Source organism: Culex pipiens, chromosome 1 (assembly GCF_016801865.2).
Source record: "Culex pipiens pallens isolate TS chromosome 1, TS_CPP_V2, whole genome shotgun sequence".
Lineage (NCBI taxonomy): Eukaryota > Metazoa > Arthropoda > Insecta > Diptera > Culicidae > Culex > Culex pipiens.
In genome coordinates this window covers 65,902,979-65,919,092 of record NC_068937.1, presented here as the reverse complement: position 1 = coordinate 65,919,092, position 16,114 = coordinate 65,902,979, and the positions used below count along the sequence as shown (strand labels likewise).

The 16,114-nt window shown below is 46.4% G+C and overlaps 3 protein-coding genes across 3 annotated transcripts in view; 2 read left to right on the top strand and 1 right to left on the bottom strand.

Moving 5' to 3' along the window:
- LOC120431831 (tyrosine-protein phosphatase non-receptor type 7-like) overlaps nt 1–16,114 on the top strand; it is a 103,597-nt gene that overhangs the window by 73,141 nt on the left and 14,342 nt on the right. The gene's annotated exons all lie outside the window — the stretch shown is intronic.
- LOC120431833 (uncharacterized) overlaps nt 1–16,114 on the top strand; it is an 87,236-nt gene that overhangs the window by 68,225 nt on the left and 2,897 nt on the right. The gene's annotated exons all lie outside the window — the stretch shown is intronic.
- On the bottom strand, nt 1,508–4,363 carry LOC120431830 (uncharacterized). Its single transcript, XM_039596954.2, has 4 exons — nt 4,168–4,363; nt 3,138–3,915; nt 1,933–3,024; nt 1,508–1,658 (listed from the first exon to the last, which is right to left on the bottom strand). The coding sequence occupies exons 1-4, from the start codon at nt 4,361–4,363 to the stop codon at nt 1,508–1,510; spliced, it is 2,217 nt and encodes a 738-aa protein (XP_039452888.2).

Sequence of the window (16,114 nt, the reverse complement as noted above, 5' to 3'; positions counted from 1 at the left end):
CGCTTTCGTTGTGAAAATATTGGAACACATTTGCCGCTTGTTTGCCCGTAAATTCTCCCGCACGTTTGTTAACGAGGCTATAACCCCCGAGCAGGTGTCTTTAGCAGCCAGTAATGTCCCGCTGAACGGACAGTCAATTAGCTCTATCAACGTGAACGCATCCAGTATTGCCAGAGCCATCTCCAAGCTAAAGTCGTCGTGCTCTTCAGGTCCTGACGGCATCCCATCTATCATACTCAAAAAGTGCATCGCTGGCTTAGTCCGCCCCCTTCAACATCTTTTCAACCTGTCCCTGTCCAGTGGAACATTCCCGGCGCTTTGGAAAATCGCCTATATGTTTCCGGTTCACAAAAAAGGCGACAAGCGGAACGTCGACAACTACCGTGGCATTTCCGCACTTTGTTCTACGTCAAAACTGTTTGAGCTAGTTGTCTTGGACCCGATATCTTCCCACTGTAGAAGTTTGATCGTCGACACTCAACATGGATTCCTGCCTGGACGTTCAACGACCACGAACCTGCTGGATTTCACGTCCTACATCCTCGACGGTATGTCGAAAGGTGTTCAAACCGACGCCATCTACACCGATTTATCAGCAGCCTTCGATAAGCTGGACCACGATATTGCCGTCGCCAAACTCGAAAGGATGGGATTCAGCGGAAGTCTGTTGAGGTGGCTTCGCTCGTATCTCATTGGCCGATCACTTTGTGTTAAAATTGGTGATCTACTCTCGTTCTGGTTCCCTGCTAGCTCTGGCATCGCTCAAGGAAGCCACTTAGGTCCGTTAGTATTCCTATTGTACTTCAACGACAGCAGTCTGGCGCTTCCCTCCCTATGCTTGTCATACGCCGATGATCTGAAATTATTTCTCCGCATTCACTCCATCGAAGACGCCCTACTTCTTCAAACCGCCCTGACAACCTTTGCTAATTGGTGCTGTTCCAACTGCATGGTCCTAAATCCGAAGAAATGCTGTATCATCTCTTTTTCTCGCAAAAAAAAGTTGACCACATTTGAATATCGCCTACACGGCGAAGTCGTCCCGAGGGAACGTTGCGTGAAGGACCTTGGCGTCCTCCTAGACTCGGAAATGACGTTTAAACATCATATTTCTTATATTGTTGACAAAGCTTCCAGACAATTAGGCTTCATTTTCCGAACGACTAAGCGGTTTACTGACATCTACTGCTTGAAATCCCTGTATTGCTCGCTTGTCCGCTCGACTTTGGAATACTGCTCTTCCGTCTGGAGCCCATATTACCTGAACGGTGTAAAGAGAATCGAGGACGTTCAACGCAGGTTCATCCGGTTTGCCCTGCGTCGCCTACCCTGGAACGATCCCTTCCGTCTCCCCAGTTACGTGAGTCGGTGTTTGTTGATTCATCTGGACACCCTCGAAGTTCGCAGGAATGTCGCGAGAGCCCTTGTGGTTGCTGATTCATTAGCTTCAAGATTAGATTGTCCCGCTATCCTGCAACGTATCAACCTTCACGCCCCCATGCGACCCCTACGCGACACTAACATGATTCAGCTTCCCTTCCATCGTACTAACTACTGTATTTATGGCGCCTTCTCCGGTATCCTCCGAGTTTTTAATCGTGTCTCGTCTATCTTTGACTTTGGTTTGTCCCGTGACGCCCTCAAGGTTAGGTTTTTGTCTTTTTTTAGAAATGTGTAGTTTTTATTTTAATGTATAGTAATTAAGTAGTTTTAGTTAAGTTAATCATTGGGGCGCATATCCGCCTGTTGATTCGCACACAATAAACGAAGAGAATGAAGATCAGCGGTCCCAGATGGCTTCCTTGGGGGACTCCAGATGGAATCGGGAAATTCCTCGTTTGGACGCCACCGAGACGGACGTAGCCAAACCGCCCCGAAAGGTACGAACGGATCCATGCTGTGAGCCACCTTGGGAACCCCAGCCGGTCTAACTTAGCGATAATAAGCGTGTGGGGTACCTTGTCGAACGCTTTGGCGAAGTCGAAGTAGATCGCGTCAATTTGCTTGAACTTTTCGAGGTTTTTATTCAGTGCGCTGACGTACGCCATCAGGTTGGATACCGTGGACCGTTTTTTGACAAAACCGTGCTGGAACTCGGAAATTACTATCTGGGCGGCAGCGTACATTCCCTCGTGGATAAGCACCTCGAAAACATTGGGCAGGCAAGACAGGATGGAGATTGGCCTGTAGTTTTCAGCAGCCGTAGTACTACCGGTTTTGTGAATGGGTGTGATCGCTGCAAGTTTCCATTCGTCGGGAAAAGTTCCTTCAGACAGAGATCGGTTGAAAATGACGCTGACTGGTTTAGCTAAATGCTCAGATAGCCGTTTGATGAAGGAAGGTGGGAGCCGATCAGGACCGGCACCTTTCGATGGATCGACAGCGTCCAGGGTGGATTTTACGTCTGCTTGTGAGAATTCTGGTTGAGGAAAATAGATATCATAAGTTGGAAGGTCGTTCAAATAATCGGTCGAAGCAGAAGGTGCATCCGCCTCGTACACGCTACTGAAGAAGTCGGCAAAGACGTTTGCAGCGTCCTCCGGATTCTCAGCGGTGGAACTATTGAGCGAAATCCTTGTCGGAAGGACACAGGTACGTTTCCTGCTCCTCACGTATTTCCAGAATGACGATGGGTTGTCTTTCAGGTCCACTTGCACCCGATTCAAGTAATCGCGAAAGAGTGAGTCTTGCAGCAATTCGTATTCGATTTCCAGACGGTCGACAGCGGTTTGATTTTCTGGTGTGCCGGCTTTGAACAATCTTTTACGTGCTTTCCTCAGAATGTTCCGACGATTTCGCAGATCAGCATTCCACCATGGAAGCTTCTCAGTCCGGTTGCGTGAGACACGCTTTGAGGGAACGAACTGTCGCACGATTTCGTAAAGGACGTCGTAGAAGATCGTAGTCGAAGTATTGGAGTCCTGATCTTGCAGAATGTCGTCCCAGTCAATGCTGCTGAGGGATTCGGTGACACGGTCAAAGTCGCAGCGACTGAAATCCGGCTCAGCATCCTCGTTGCCACGCCTGGGATATCGGGGTAGTCCACCCGAAGAATGAACGGCTTGTGATGGCGATCCGTTCTGAGGATCGGTTTGGGCGGCTCGATCAGTTTGACTGAGAGCGTATCGTTGACAAACGCAAGGTCGAGGATTCTTCCGTTGACATTAGCCAGCGAGCAGATTTGGAGGAGTCCCGTTGCAACAACATTTTCGGTCAGCGCCAGCTCTTGTTCCGTAGATGCGTTCAACGGAATGAAACAGTTTACGTCCACGTCAAAGGTCCATGCAAGATGCGGTAAGTTGTAATCGCCGGTTACAATAATCGAGTCATCATTAGATGACAGATCAACAAGCTCCTGAACGGCGGTCCCATGTGAGGTGTAGACGTCTGGAGGGCTGTTTGGGCGTATATAAATACAGCACACGTAGACGGTATGATTCCGGGCTTTAATCCGAACCGCAACCTGCTCGAGATGCTCGTATCCCGCAGAAAGAACACATGTGCACGTAAAATCATGCGCCTTCTTTACTGCAATGAGCACGCCGCCTCCCCTACTGCGATCGCACGTCAGTTCGTTCCGGTCCTGGCGAAACAAGTTGTTTCCGGCCAGGGCGAGGAAAAACTGCTTCGTCTTTGTACGCATACCACCAGCATTTTGATAGTAGACGGTAAAAAAGCTCAGCATGCCTTTGGGTTGCTGCAAACTTTGATGATTCAGGGTAGGACTACTGTCGTTAATTTGATTGTACTCGCCTGTGGGTGGAGGTCGGAAGCCCCCGCTGCCGTGTCCGTACACAGGGTCGGGACGACTCTGATGGCTCGTGCTAACACCCGGGCTGGAACGTTGCGATGACTCGACTGTGTACGGGGGGCGGGGGCATTCCTCACTACCTTGGTGCGTGCGTCCCGACGTATCTGATTCATCAGAGCGGTGATTGACAGTGATGAACGGCGTAATTGCGACGGGGAAGCAGGGAAAATCCACGTGGTCCGGCAGATCAGCAATTTCAGCACGTGCACATTGGAATGTACATTACTGTTCCGGGACGGAGAATGCTGAATTGTCTGCAAGTCGTGGTTGCGGTTCGGTAGTGGGCACGTAGCGTTGGCTGAAAACCTCGGGAACATCAGGTGGCAGAACAGTTCTGGGAAACCACATGTACTTGCCTGAAAGCAGTGCGCGGCTGACCCCGCTTCTGGTCCTGTTCACAGGGCCGGGATGACTGTGCTGGCTCGAACTCAAACAGGAAAGCGCGTTGGTGGTGAAGGGCACGGCTGTGACGGGGAAGCGGGGTTCAACCTCAATGCCTCGGTACATGCGTCCCGGACCATCAGCGATACATCTCTCGGCGACTGCTAGCATTTCTTCGTCGACGGCTCACAGCTTACTAGAAAGTGACAACGCATCAGGGCGCGGTAAGGTTCTTAACGGATGAGTGTACTTGCCTGAGGTGGCAGCTTGGAAGGCCCCGTTGCCGTGACCGAACACAGGGCCGGGACGTGCAGTTGAACCGGAAAAATAGTTTGATGACGGTGAATGGTTTGGCTCAACTGTGACGGGGGCACGGGGCACTTCCAAACGGCTTTTGGTAAAACGTCCCATGACAGCAACACAGATGAGATGTCTGGAACATTCAAACAGCTCACAATCGGCGAAATCTAGGAGACCGTCCTAGATCGAAGTCAAACTCCCGAACCGCAACTCCCGTTGGTCAGGTATCCGCTTGAAGTGCGACATCCCGCAAGTCGTCTGGGAGCAGCACTCGATACGACACGACGGACAACTTGGAGATGTCTGCGTCTTTTTTCACGATTCTCCGCACTTTGGGTAGCTCAGAGAGCTCAAGACATTCCTGGGTCATTTCGGCGATTTCCAAGTCGGTATGACAGGGATCTAGACGACCAAGGTACACCATAACAAATCCCTTTCACTGACCACTGTTTTGATCTGGTGCTGGATCGTGCGAGTTCCGCAGACTGGTTTGACCTTCGCCGGAGGTTCCTTTTCTTTGTCGTCGTCTCGTTCGCGTTTTGAGCCCGGGTAAACGACGTTGGCGTAACTCTGCTCAACCTTCTTTTCCTTCAGCTGACCGGAGAGCTCTGTCACGATACCGCTGAGCTTGTCAACCGCTTCACTCAGCTTCTGACGTCAGTCACTTGACCCGAATCTTCGTCAACAATCATCGACTGTACGAATTGGTCGAAACGACCTGCGCAGCCATCACAAAGCCAGTATCAGTTTTTCTGGAACTTTCCGATGGCCCCAAATGCACTGTACTCCAACAGATCGTCACAGAACGGTCACTTAGGATCAATGGTAATTAAGAAAATTGGACGAAAACGCGAATATACAAACGTAAATCGATTAAAAAGTAAACGCGACACAAACTTGGATGTAAACAAACATAAGCAGTGTTGCCAAAAAAAAGGTTAATTGGTTATTGTTTTAGTATGCGTGGGGAACGTACCATCTAGGGAAGAATTTTTTCTTCGCCCTTTTTAAAATAGCCCTTTTCTTCTTCTTGAGCAATTTGACGTTTCGTTTTTTTCTCGCATCAACCGCAATCAGACCGCGAAGTTTTCCGCCGGTGATTCCGTGCTCGCTGCACGATCGTGCGTTCCTAAAAGCGTTTCCCGATCCACATCAGGCAGAAGTGAGCACCAGGTGAGTTAAGTGCACGAGGAAAACGTGAGAAACGTTTTGTTTACATTAAATTTCGTTCCCCGCAGTTTACCATGAAGGTCACATTCCGGATGGCCCAGCTGGACTCCTCTGCCACGGAACCACTTTCGGTGCCGGACACAGTAAGCTGGCTGCAGTTTGGCGTCCACTCGCGGGACAGGACCCTGAGCTACAGCTGGTGCGGGAACTTTTTGCGTTGCGCAGCTCGTGGATGAGCACGGTGCTCGGATGGCGAGGAATCGGTCATGTGGGAGAACAGGTAGGACATGCGTGAGTCCAACCAGGATTACGATATTCTGCAGCTGGTGGCGAAGGAACTCATCCAAAACGACGCAGGTTTTAGTCACTTCGTTCGAAACCCCAACAACAAACTGGCCAGCCGACAGAACGACTGTCTAAAAGCGCTCATCAATGCCCTGAGCCCGGCAACCCGCTTAAATCGGTTGACCACGACTTTGTCCAGGGAAAAGCTTTGGCGCTTCCGGAAGTTGGATCACAAATCGGCGCTAGCTCCGCCCACGGACGCCAAGACCAAGCAGGCTCCGGAAAATGCCGCTTAATTCGTGAACGTCAAAACGCTTGAACTGTTCCTCTCGTCCGGAAACATCGTGAACGGCAGTTGTTTCATCCAGCCTTCGAGCAGTGGCCGGAGTGTGGAAATGATGGACAACACCGTTCCGATGCTGTTCGGATTCACAATGCTGGACAGCAGCAAGATGCCGGTCGTGCCGAGCTTTGTCCAGATCGAAAGCCACGGCGGCGAGGGCATCGTCCCGAACCTGGACGACACCTTTCAGATCGTGCTGAAGAAGATGCTCAAAAAGGACCCCACCACGAGGACGAAAGCCCTGTAGGAATTCACCGAGCTAATCGGCAAGTAAGAGCTGGACGTCGTAAAAGCTTTCTCCCGTTTAGATCTTGCCTGTATGGGAATTTGTCCACCGACTCGGAGCACCGGGTGCGTGAAACGGCTGCGCAACCTCAAGTAAGTTGAGGAAGAACAATAATTAATAGAAAACTAATTCAATCTTTTCTCCCATTCAGATCCAACATCCTGGAATAGGTATAAAATCAAGAACCAGCGCGTGCTGATCGCCAGCCTGCGCGGGTACGCCTTCACCTGAGCAAGGTCCCCGAGGAACAGCTGCTCAAATCGGTCGAAAAAACGGGACCCTGCTGGACAATGACAAATGTTGGTCCTACCACAAGCAACTCCGGCCATTCGTTCCGCGTAATTCGAGGTCGTGTAGGCGTTTTTTAAGCACACGCCGTTTCTGGTGGAGGAGCACCGGGCGCAGATTCAAACGGTGAAGGACGGCCAACTGACGGCGGAAAAAATAACGAATTTTGGGAATGTATGCTGGAGGAACATCTCATCAATGTTATTCAGTGGTGTATAACAACGGAGGCCTCCTCGGAACGGTAATTTTTCGGACATTTCAAAATCTACTAACAACTGCTACCTAAACCAGGGCTGCGGAGTCGGGTCATATTCCAAGCGACTCCGACTCCGGCTTTCTGAGTTAAGCCGACTCCGACTCCGACTCCGGCTCCGGCTTTCCACAAATTGATGACTCCGGCTCCGACTCCGACTCCGACTCCGGCCTTCCAACTCTAGCCGACTCCGACTCCGACTCCAGCTTTCCACAAATTGTTGACTCCGGCTCCGACTTCGACACATAATATTTATTTAAAATATTTTAAAAATTTAATTAACACATCATTTACATTTCAGTTCACACTTGCGCGAATACTGTAAACCGGGGTGACATTTATGTTCGAGGTGTTTCGCAAAATTATAAATACGAATTATTTATACAAACAGAATGGTATGGAACCATACTAAGCTTGGTAGATAAGTGTTCTATGTTACATGTTTTCAGCATTATATAAACAAAAATCATAAATATCTTCAGATTTAAACGCATTTTCAGCACAACAATTTTCAAAATAAATTTAAATTTTGTTGTTAGAAAAATTGGAACATTTATTTAATTACTTTAAATTTACTTTCATTTTTTTTTTTAATTTATATGCTAGCTAACTAAATTTTAATTGTACTTTTTTTTTTAATGAAATATTAAAAGAAAGTTAGCCTTCATGATCGAATTGACATATAAAATCAATTTGTATAATTTTAGGCTAAATTTTTGAAGAAACAAAGTAACTATCCTGGTTTTGAAATAGACAATTTTCAAAGTCACTATTTTTTAAAGCTCTTTTGAATTTATTTCAGAGGACGTACATGGAAATTGTGTGATCCAGCCCAGTACACACTTTAAACATATAAATAATGAGATAATTCTAATTTCTGATTTCTAGAAAAAAGTACTGGATGTTATAGGCTCTTTTGAAAGAGCACATGATTTTGAACCAAACTGCATCAATAACTCAAAAACGATGGAAATGCATATGGGACATTTATGCGATCAGGGGCAGTATAATAGTTGATAATTTATTAGTAGAGTTATAATGTCAATTTTAAAATGTTCTTTAAATATATTTTTTTTTCGTTTGTACCGATAGTGAACTTTTATTTTCCTATAAAAAAGGATCTACTTAAAATCTTAGCAATTCTATGGTAATATATTGACATTTAGTTGAATTAAAAGTTTGCAAAATTAAGTTTAGATAAGTTTTATATAGAATTTCCAGAGTTATATAAACTTTTATACTACGTAGTTAGTAAACTTTATATTCAATCTAAATTATTTTATATCGGAGTAGTGCGGTGCCTGTGTGGACGCGCAGTCCTGTTTTTTCGTGTTATTTTCCGTCTCTTTTGTGTCGCTGTTCGAGTGCATGGGGTGATTGGCTATTATAATTAAATAATGGCATCAGTAGTGTGGTGCTTTTCGGGACGCGCAGTTCTTTTTTTTTACCTTCTTTTTTTTCATTGTTTTTTTTTCACTCGCGTTCGTTGGCCGATGAGTTTTTTTGTGTTGTTCTCTATTTATAGTTTTCTATAAAAACGTACCTATTTTTTTTAGACCAGCAAGTCGTATTGCTGGATTAAGCCCTTTCTATATCATTTCAATAATCATTTCAATAAATGAAGCCCTTCTTACATCACCGTTGATCGGAAGGCACGCCGACGGAGAATTTCTGGAGAATCGCGGTCGAATTAATACTATATTTAAATCCCTAGATAGCTATCTTTCCGCAGCCGGCTGCCTAAGATTTTTAAAATTTCAACCGATAAACAAATTGCTTATGGTCGCATCACCTACCACAGTGAATCCTGACCTCATACCCATCTTACTAACCCCTCAAAACTCATGTGATACTTTGTCGGAGACGCAGTCGATTTGGCGGTCCCATCACTCAAGTATCGGACTAACATTCCCATCCACTTCCCCGTGTCTTACCTCTGGTCGTGGCCGGCGTCGGTATTGATCAGCATGATAGGGACCTTTGAAAATTGCGAAGGGGTGATGATTGGTTCCTACTTTTCATCTGTGGTCCACGGAGCAATGTTTGGGGGTCCTGGTCAATAACGAAGTAGCAGCTACGGGTAGACACCAATGCTATGCTATGCTATGCTAATCTAAATTATTTTATATCGGTCAAAGATGCCAATTTGGAGTTGGGGGCTGGATTTATGGTGATTTGTCAAAAAATAACTTTATGTTAATTTTCGAAAGGTGTACAAACTTTTTTAGCAACTTTTTTTTTATTTTTGTAATAGTATTTGTTTAAGAACTTTTTTATAGAAATCATCTCTTCATGAGCTTTTTGTAGCAAAATGTTCGGCATAAGTTTCTGAATAAAACGTAGTACTAGGTTTTTGTCAAACTTTGAATTGTTTACATGTTTCATCACAAAATGCGCATAGGGCCCAAGGGGTGTAAATACTATTTTTTTAAAATACTGTAAATACAAGCAAATAGAGACAATAAAGAATTATTTAAATATGTTTTAATTTTTTGACTACACAGCCACAATTATTGTTTACTATTGTATGAGTTATGAAACTATAGTTTAGTGTATACAAACATTGACAAGAGAGGATTAACAGATTATCATGCTGTGATCTTAGTGAAATAACCAGCCCTCTGTCACGACGGCCATGTTTATGAAACCTAAATGTTCGACGCGAACATGAAGACAACAAAGAAGATGAAGAACGCATTTGCTGTCAAAATTTGAAAATAAACAAACCGCGTGGTAAAAAAAGGCATAATTTCATAATGTTGAAATGATTTCCATGAAAAAATAACGACACGGGACACGGGACGGATTTCCAAACGCAAGTTCCCGCCAGAGACTATGGATAAAAGCCCCGCGAAGTGACGATGAAGACGGTTTTGCAAGTTCAAAGTTAAAATTTGTGCGGACCACTTCGCGAAGAACTTCTTGTGAGTCCACGAATGGTCGGATTCTAACCAAGCACCCGATTTCTTCGATTCCCTGTGCGAGTCGACAGCGGGAGTGGGCCAGTCCTCGGAGAAGGTTATCGAAGCACATCGAAGGATGCTCGGAAAGACCAGCTCCGCCACAATCACCGAAATCACGGATATTTCTGCACTTGGTCGGTTACTCCCTGCCGGGGATTGCAGCGAGTTGTTCGGAAATTTTGAGACTAGGCTGAGGCTTCTCGTCTATAGAGGAGAAAATCGTGACGTCAGAAATGAACTCAAATCACTCAAAGTTCATTTTGTGAGTGACTTTATCAGGTTGGCCTAGTTTGACAGCTACATTGTCCCCAGTTTTTCTGTCGGAGAGAAAAGGAGGCGAATACTTTACGAAAATCATACCTGTCAAAATTCCTAGCTTCAAAATTTTTTCGCGAGTTGTTTTTCTCCTCTATACTGCTACACTCACAGAGCCCACGATGTAGTATTAGTGAAGAGCCCACGATAAACAACGTGGGCTCTTCACTAATACAATTACGTGGGCTCTTCGAGGTTTTGGTGACTGTCAAACGTTCTAGCCATTTACAGTGGTGCCAGAGGGTTGGAAATAACACAACAAGAGCTTTCCAATCACAATGAATGTTCGGTGTCACCGAAGTGCTAACCCCACCGCGCGCACACCCCTGCGCCCACTGTGAAGTGACAGCAGCTGCCAAAGTCCAAACGTCAAACGAAACGTCATCCACGATCCGCGCGCGCAGGGCACTCGCGTGAGAACACGTCCGACCATCGAAGCGACAACACGCAATCGTCGCCGCAAGCGAAGAAGTGTAGTGTAGTGAGAAGTAGGAGAGGAAGAAGAAGGAGAAAATAAAACAAGAAAATCCAAGTTCCAATGTTTTTCCTCCCTCCTGCGGTCCCGCTGCAAATCCACCAACAACCCGAAATACAGTCCACTACCCACAATCGGCCAGCTCCGAACATGGTCCGTACCGAACTGGATGCGTGAACGCCGTTCCCGATCAAGGCCAGGATCTAAAGTTGCCGGAATCAAGCGCTGCAGTTCAACGTCACCCTCCGCTACCTCTTCAGCCAACCGATTCCGAGCGTTTGTCCAGCCGCGGACTTACGCCGTCGGAAGTCGGATTCCGGAAGTGTCCGCTCCAGGAGCTTCCACCAAGTGGTTCAACCGAGCTACTTTTGGGCTGTGGAGAGCAGGTGAGTTGAATTGTTCCCCTCTTCCCCGCCATTTGCGTGTCCGGACGTGTTTTCCGGAGAAACACCGCGCAACAACCTGTGTGCGTGCGTGTGAGCGTGTGTCACAGACGCCAGAAGTGACAGCAACAAAGCGTCGTCGTTCAACCGATCGACGATCAATCCACCCACCAGTGCTGCGGCCAAGCAGCAGAACCTGCCCAACCGGTGCCAGGTGTCAAACGTGGACTTTCCCAGACCAGCGGAAAGTGGCCATGTCACCAACCCGAAACCTGGCGGATGCGATCCGACAGTGCCAGCGGGCGAAGCAGAAGGTCGTTTTCGTTCAAGATGTGATCTTGTCTCTGCAGCAACCGACGCTGGCGCATGTGACCGTATTGCGCAACTTCCTGAGGACAGCGGACAGCAAGCACCTCGAAACCGTAAGATTGTTTCCACCGGAAGCCCTCGAAGAATAGATGACAAACTTTGAGGAGTTCGAGGAGCTCTTCCACGAAGTCCAAGTCTACATGGCGAGGAAGTACGCCGCTGCTAAACGATGTTCAGCTCAACCACCCGGCGAGGCGGCCCAGATCGCCGCCGAAGCATGGCTGATGCAGCAGCTCAAGGCTTGGGAGTCCCTCCAAGCGGATATCCCGGAGCACACCGACGAATCCCAGAAGACTAGGTCTCAAACTATGGATTACGAGGAGGCAGTTCCCCGAGACTGCGCTCCACCTACCGGCTCGAACCAACCGAGCACGAGCGACTCCCGGCCGAAGGAGAAGCCCGCCGAGAACGCGCGTGCGGACACCACGTCCGATGCTCTCGAAGTGGCCAACCACGGGCCACAAGAACCAGCCGAGGCGGTTGATCCGGAGAACCATCCAGCGTCTACCGGAAGTCCGAAAGATGTCATCGACCAGCTGCTGCCAGCAGTGGCCCTGTGCTTTGGCAACCCGGACGCTAGATCCGAGTGGAAAACTGATCCAGATCCAGCACATGAACCCGAAGCCGAGATTCGAACCCGTCCAGGTCGTGTCCATCCGGACAACGGCCAAGAAGTGAAGATCGTCGCGGAGCATACTCCGATGCTGCCGCCGACGGTTAAAGCCCCTGACAAGCGTGGTCAACCTCGATCCTGCCGCATCCATCCGGATGAAGACGCACTCCAGGATCGCCAACCGGGCCGCTGTTGGCCAGCTCATGAACGCCAGCGCCAAGGCTGGTTTCCAACCGTTCCGCCGGACAAGGACGTTCCAGGTGAGTCCACACGAACTGTTCGGAGTGGTCTACCCGACCGCTCTCACCCGCCGATCGAGTGCCGGCGTCAAGGCTGGCTTGCGTACGTCCCACCTGACAAGGATTCTCCACCGAACGAGAAGGAATTGTTGAGGTTCCTCAACCGGGGGGAGTATGTTCGGTGTCACCGAAGTGCTAACCCCACCGCGCGCACACCCCTGCGCCCACTGTGAAGTAACAGCAGCTGCCAAAGTCAAAACGTCAAACGAAACGTCATCCACGATCCGCGCGCGCAAGGCACTCGCGTGGGAACACGTCCGATCATCGAAGCGACAACACGCAATCGTCGCCGCAAGCGAAGAAGTGTAGTGTAGTGAGAAGTAGGAGAGGAAGAAGAAGAAGAAAATAAAACAAGAAAATCCAAGTTCCAATGTTTTTCCTCCCTCCTGCGGTCCCGCTGCAAATCCACCAACAACCCGAAATACAGTCCACTACCCAAAATCGGCCAGCCCCGAACAATGTATATGCTTCGAAAACATAATGACATCTGATAATTATCTTGTGTGTGTGTGTGTGTGTGTGTGTGTGTGTGTGTGTGTGTGGTCCAATCCAATACCCGCTGGCCGGCAGCGAAATTGTGGGAAAGTATAATTTGTATCAGGCTTTGTTTATGCCGGATGCTGATACAGCTTATCTCAGTCCCGGGTATTAGGTGGTGATAGCCCTCGCGCTGCTTCCAATGACCCATTTCAGAATGACAGAGCTCCTTGCGGTCCAATTCCGAGGTCATTGGGCATTGTCTGGCCCCGCCTAAACATAGAAGCAAGAATCAGAAGGACTCTCGATCTATCTTTAAACTTCCAATCCTATAATGCAAAACAGGGATTAGCGCGTATTTAATAATGATCAGAAAGTATGCAACAGTTGAAAGATTCAGTTTGGATAGATCTCACCAATTTTCTGAAACATCCTTTAGTCCTTTTTGGAGCATCGGTCTTCCTTCTGCGGGTCCTCAATCACGAGCAGTTTGAGCTTCCTCATGCTGCTTCGGAACACATCCTGTCATCCTAGTCATTTTGTGGTAAACAAGACCACGAACAAAAACTGGTTCGACCTCAAAACATACAAATTTCACCTCAAAATAAAATTATCGCGGCACGCACAAACCGTTGGAAAAATCTGTGACAAAACCTAACCGTTGCCAAATCTGATTTACAGATTCCTCTACCGTTTATTTGGCAACTCGGCTTGAAAGCTCCCCTGCAACAACCGCCCGAGCGCGCGAGCTTTTTGACAGCTCCCGTGGGAACAAAAGAAAACGAACGTCGCTTGGTGGGACCGCGCGAAAGCTCCCGTAGATAAAAAAAAACAAAAACAAAACCACTGCTGGCCCGATACACAAAACTGTCTTTTTTCGACGAAACTCAAGGGAAATCCTAAGAACTCGATATTCTTCCACTACAACGCGTTGTTATTAATCATTATCGTCACTTTTATACATATTTTACGGACCGAAACAAGCAAAAAATACAAAAAGACGCGGAGTAAAAATAATGTCCGAACTCTCACGAGCAGTGCTACCAGCGCTCCCATGACATCTGATAATTATCTTGATCCAAAAAATTAATTGATTAAAAAAAATGTCAACGCAGTGCACGCGATTCAATAAATAAATTTAAAAAATTAATAATTAACCTGAATTATAACAAATATTAAACAATAAATAAGTTCATACATTTTATAAAATATATTGATAACTCCGACTCCAGCTCCGACTCCGGGTCTATCAGAAATTTACGACTCCGGCTCCGACTCCAGCTCATAAAATTTAGCCAGCTCCGACTCCGACTCCAGCTATTCGAGTTTTGACGACTCCGACTCCGACTCCAGGTCCCGAAAAGGACCCGACTCCACCGACTCCGGCTCCGACTCCGACTCCACAGCCCTGACCTAATCTTTGGAATCGTCTTTTAGAAATCGTTGAGCAAAGCATTTCCGTTTCCTCAGAAGTCCAACAATTCACGACCCCCCGCGTAGAGCGAATCTAGAGACTTAAACGCACCTCGCCCAAACGCGTTAAGTTCAACCGATCAACAGCGCCTTGGCCGAGCGATACGACGAACCCGACGTTAATTTGCATCACGCGCTGCCGAAGATCAACTGCTCACGCTCTACAAAAACAACAAAATCGTACGTCGATCGCATCACCCGTGACCAGGCGTACGAACCTTGAGAACCTCGTCCGGCAGTTCCAGTGCTTTAATCTGTTCCAATTCCTGGCCGAACAAGGCCAACCCATTGGCGCTCTGCGTGTCGTGCTGGACTCTATCCGTAACCTGGAGGGATTGGAGTAGGAACGGAGGTTTAAAAGTATACATTTGGGATTACTCGTCACATTTCCAAAAATCTGTTCTTATTTTCAACCCGAGTCTCGTCAGGGCTGAGCTGCAGGTTAGTCGTCGACTAACAAGTTCTCTACAAAAAATTTTGCCCTCCTTAAACAATTTGGCGCCCTCAGCAGGGCCCAAGAGAAACTTTGCATTTTGAAAATTTGCCAAGTTGCCGATTTGTGCTGCGCCTTCTTGAAAAAGATTAAGCGCCCCCTCAGGAAGCCCCAGGGCGCCCAAAATTCCATTTTCAGGGTGGTTACAACTTTCCCAAAATCAAATCCGCGAAAACCGCGCCGAGCTTTTTCAAATCCGCGAAATCCGCGCCATACATTTTTTCGCGAAATTTCAAAACAATTCAGTTTTTTTGAATACAAACTAACTATAAGATTCAAAGCCACTTTTATCAAACAAGTTAGAAAAAGTATTTCTTTATCGTTCATTTGGTAAGAAATATTTTAACAATCTTTATAAATTATGTTTGAGAAATACATTTGGGGTTTACATAGAAAACTGCAGTCAAATTTCAATGACAATTTTTGCAAAAACAGCACAAAGTTCTACAAAAAGCGTAAGAAAAAAATGCCAATTGAATTGATTTTAAAAATGTTTCAAAAATATAAAAAAATTAATTCGACTACACTAAACTACAGTGCAAATAAATTTCATATCAAATATCAAGAAATCTAGAGTTTTTTTTTGAAAAGGTTCAATAAACCAAATTTCCACATTGAGTGTTTTTGAAACTGCCTTGAGTCAGGGGTATTAAAAAACACCCAAAAGCAGAAACTTAAAAAAAAAACTCCAGAAATAAACATATATTAAATTAATGTTAGGGTAAAACGAATATTTTTCAATTCTAATATATTCATTTAATGTTTAATTTATATTCCACCTTTCATTCAGCTTGGTAAGTTGCCAGAAATGATTTATTCTGGAGGTTAATTCAACAGAAAAATGTGAAACGTATTGTTGATGTATTTAACTTATTTTTACAAATTAGCTAGCAAATTAACCAGCTCCCCATGGAAAATTGATATCGCGAGCCATTTTTGCGCAAATGAATCACGCAAAACTTTAAAGTCCGAACCTATTGAGAATAAAAAATCGCTTGACTTAAATAAATTAATACCGCTTAACAACGATGACATTGTTAAGATTTCGAATACAAATATTTTTCATCTGGTTAAGTTTGTCTTAACATTTATCTTTGAAGAAAAAAAAAATGTACTGGTTATGTCAATAATTTTTTT

Bases quoted from the DNA above. Each gene is read 5' to 3' on its own strand.
- LOC120431830 (XM_039596954.2), bottom strand. From the start codon at position 4,363: ATGCTAGCAGTCGCCGAGAGATGTATCGCTGATGGTCCGGGACGCATG. The intron at 3,916-4,167 runs GCAAGTACATGT...CTGATGAATCAG, and splicing joins CAGCCGCGCACTGCTTTCAG to ATACGTCGGGACGCACGCAC. The intron at 3,025-3,137 runs GTTTGTCAACGA...CCGATATCCCAG, and splicing joins GGAAGAATCCTCGACCTTGC to GCGTGGCAACGAGGATGCTG.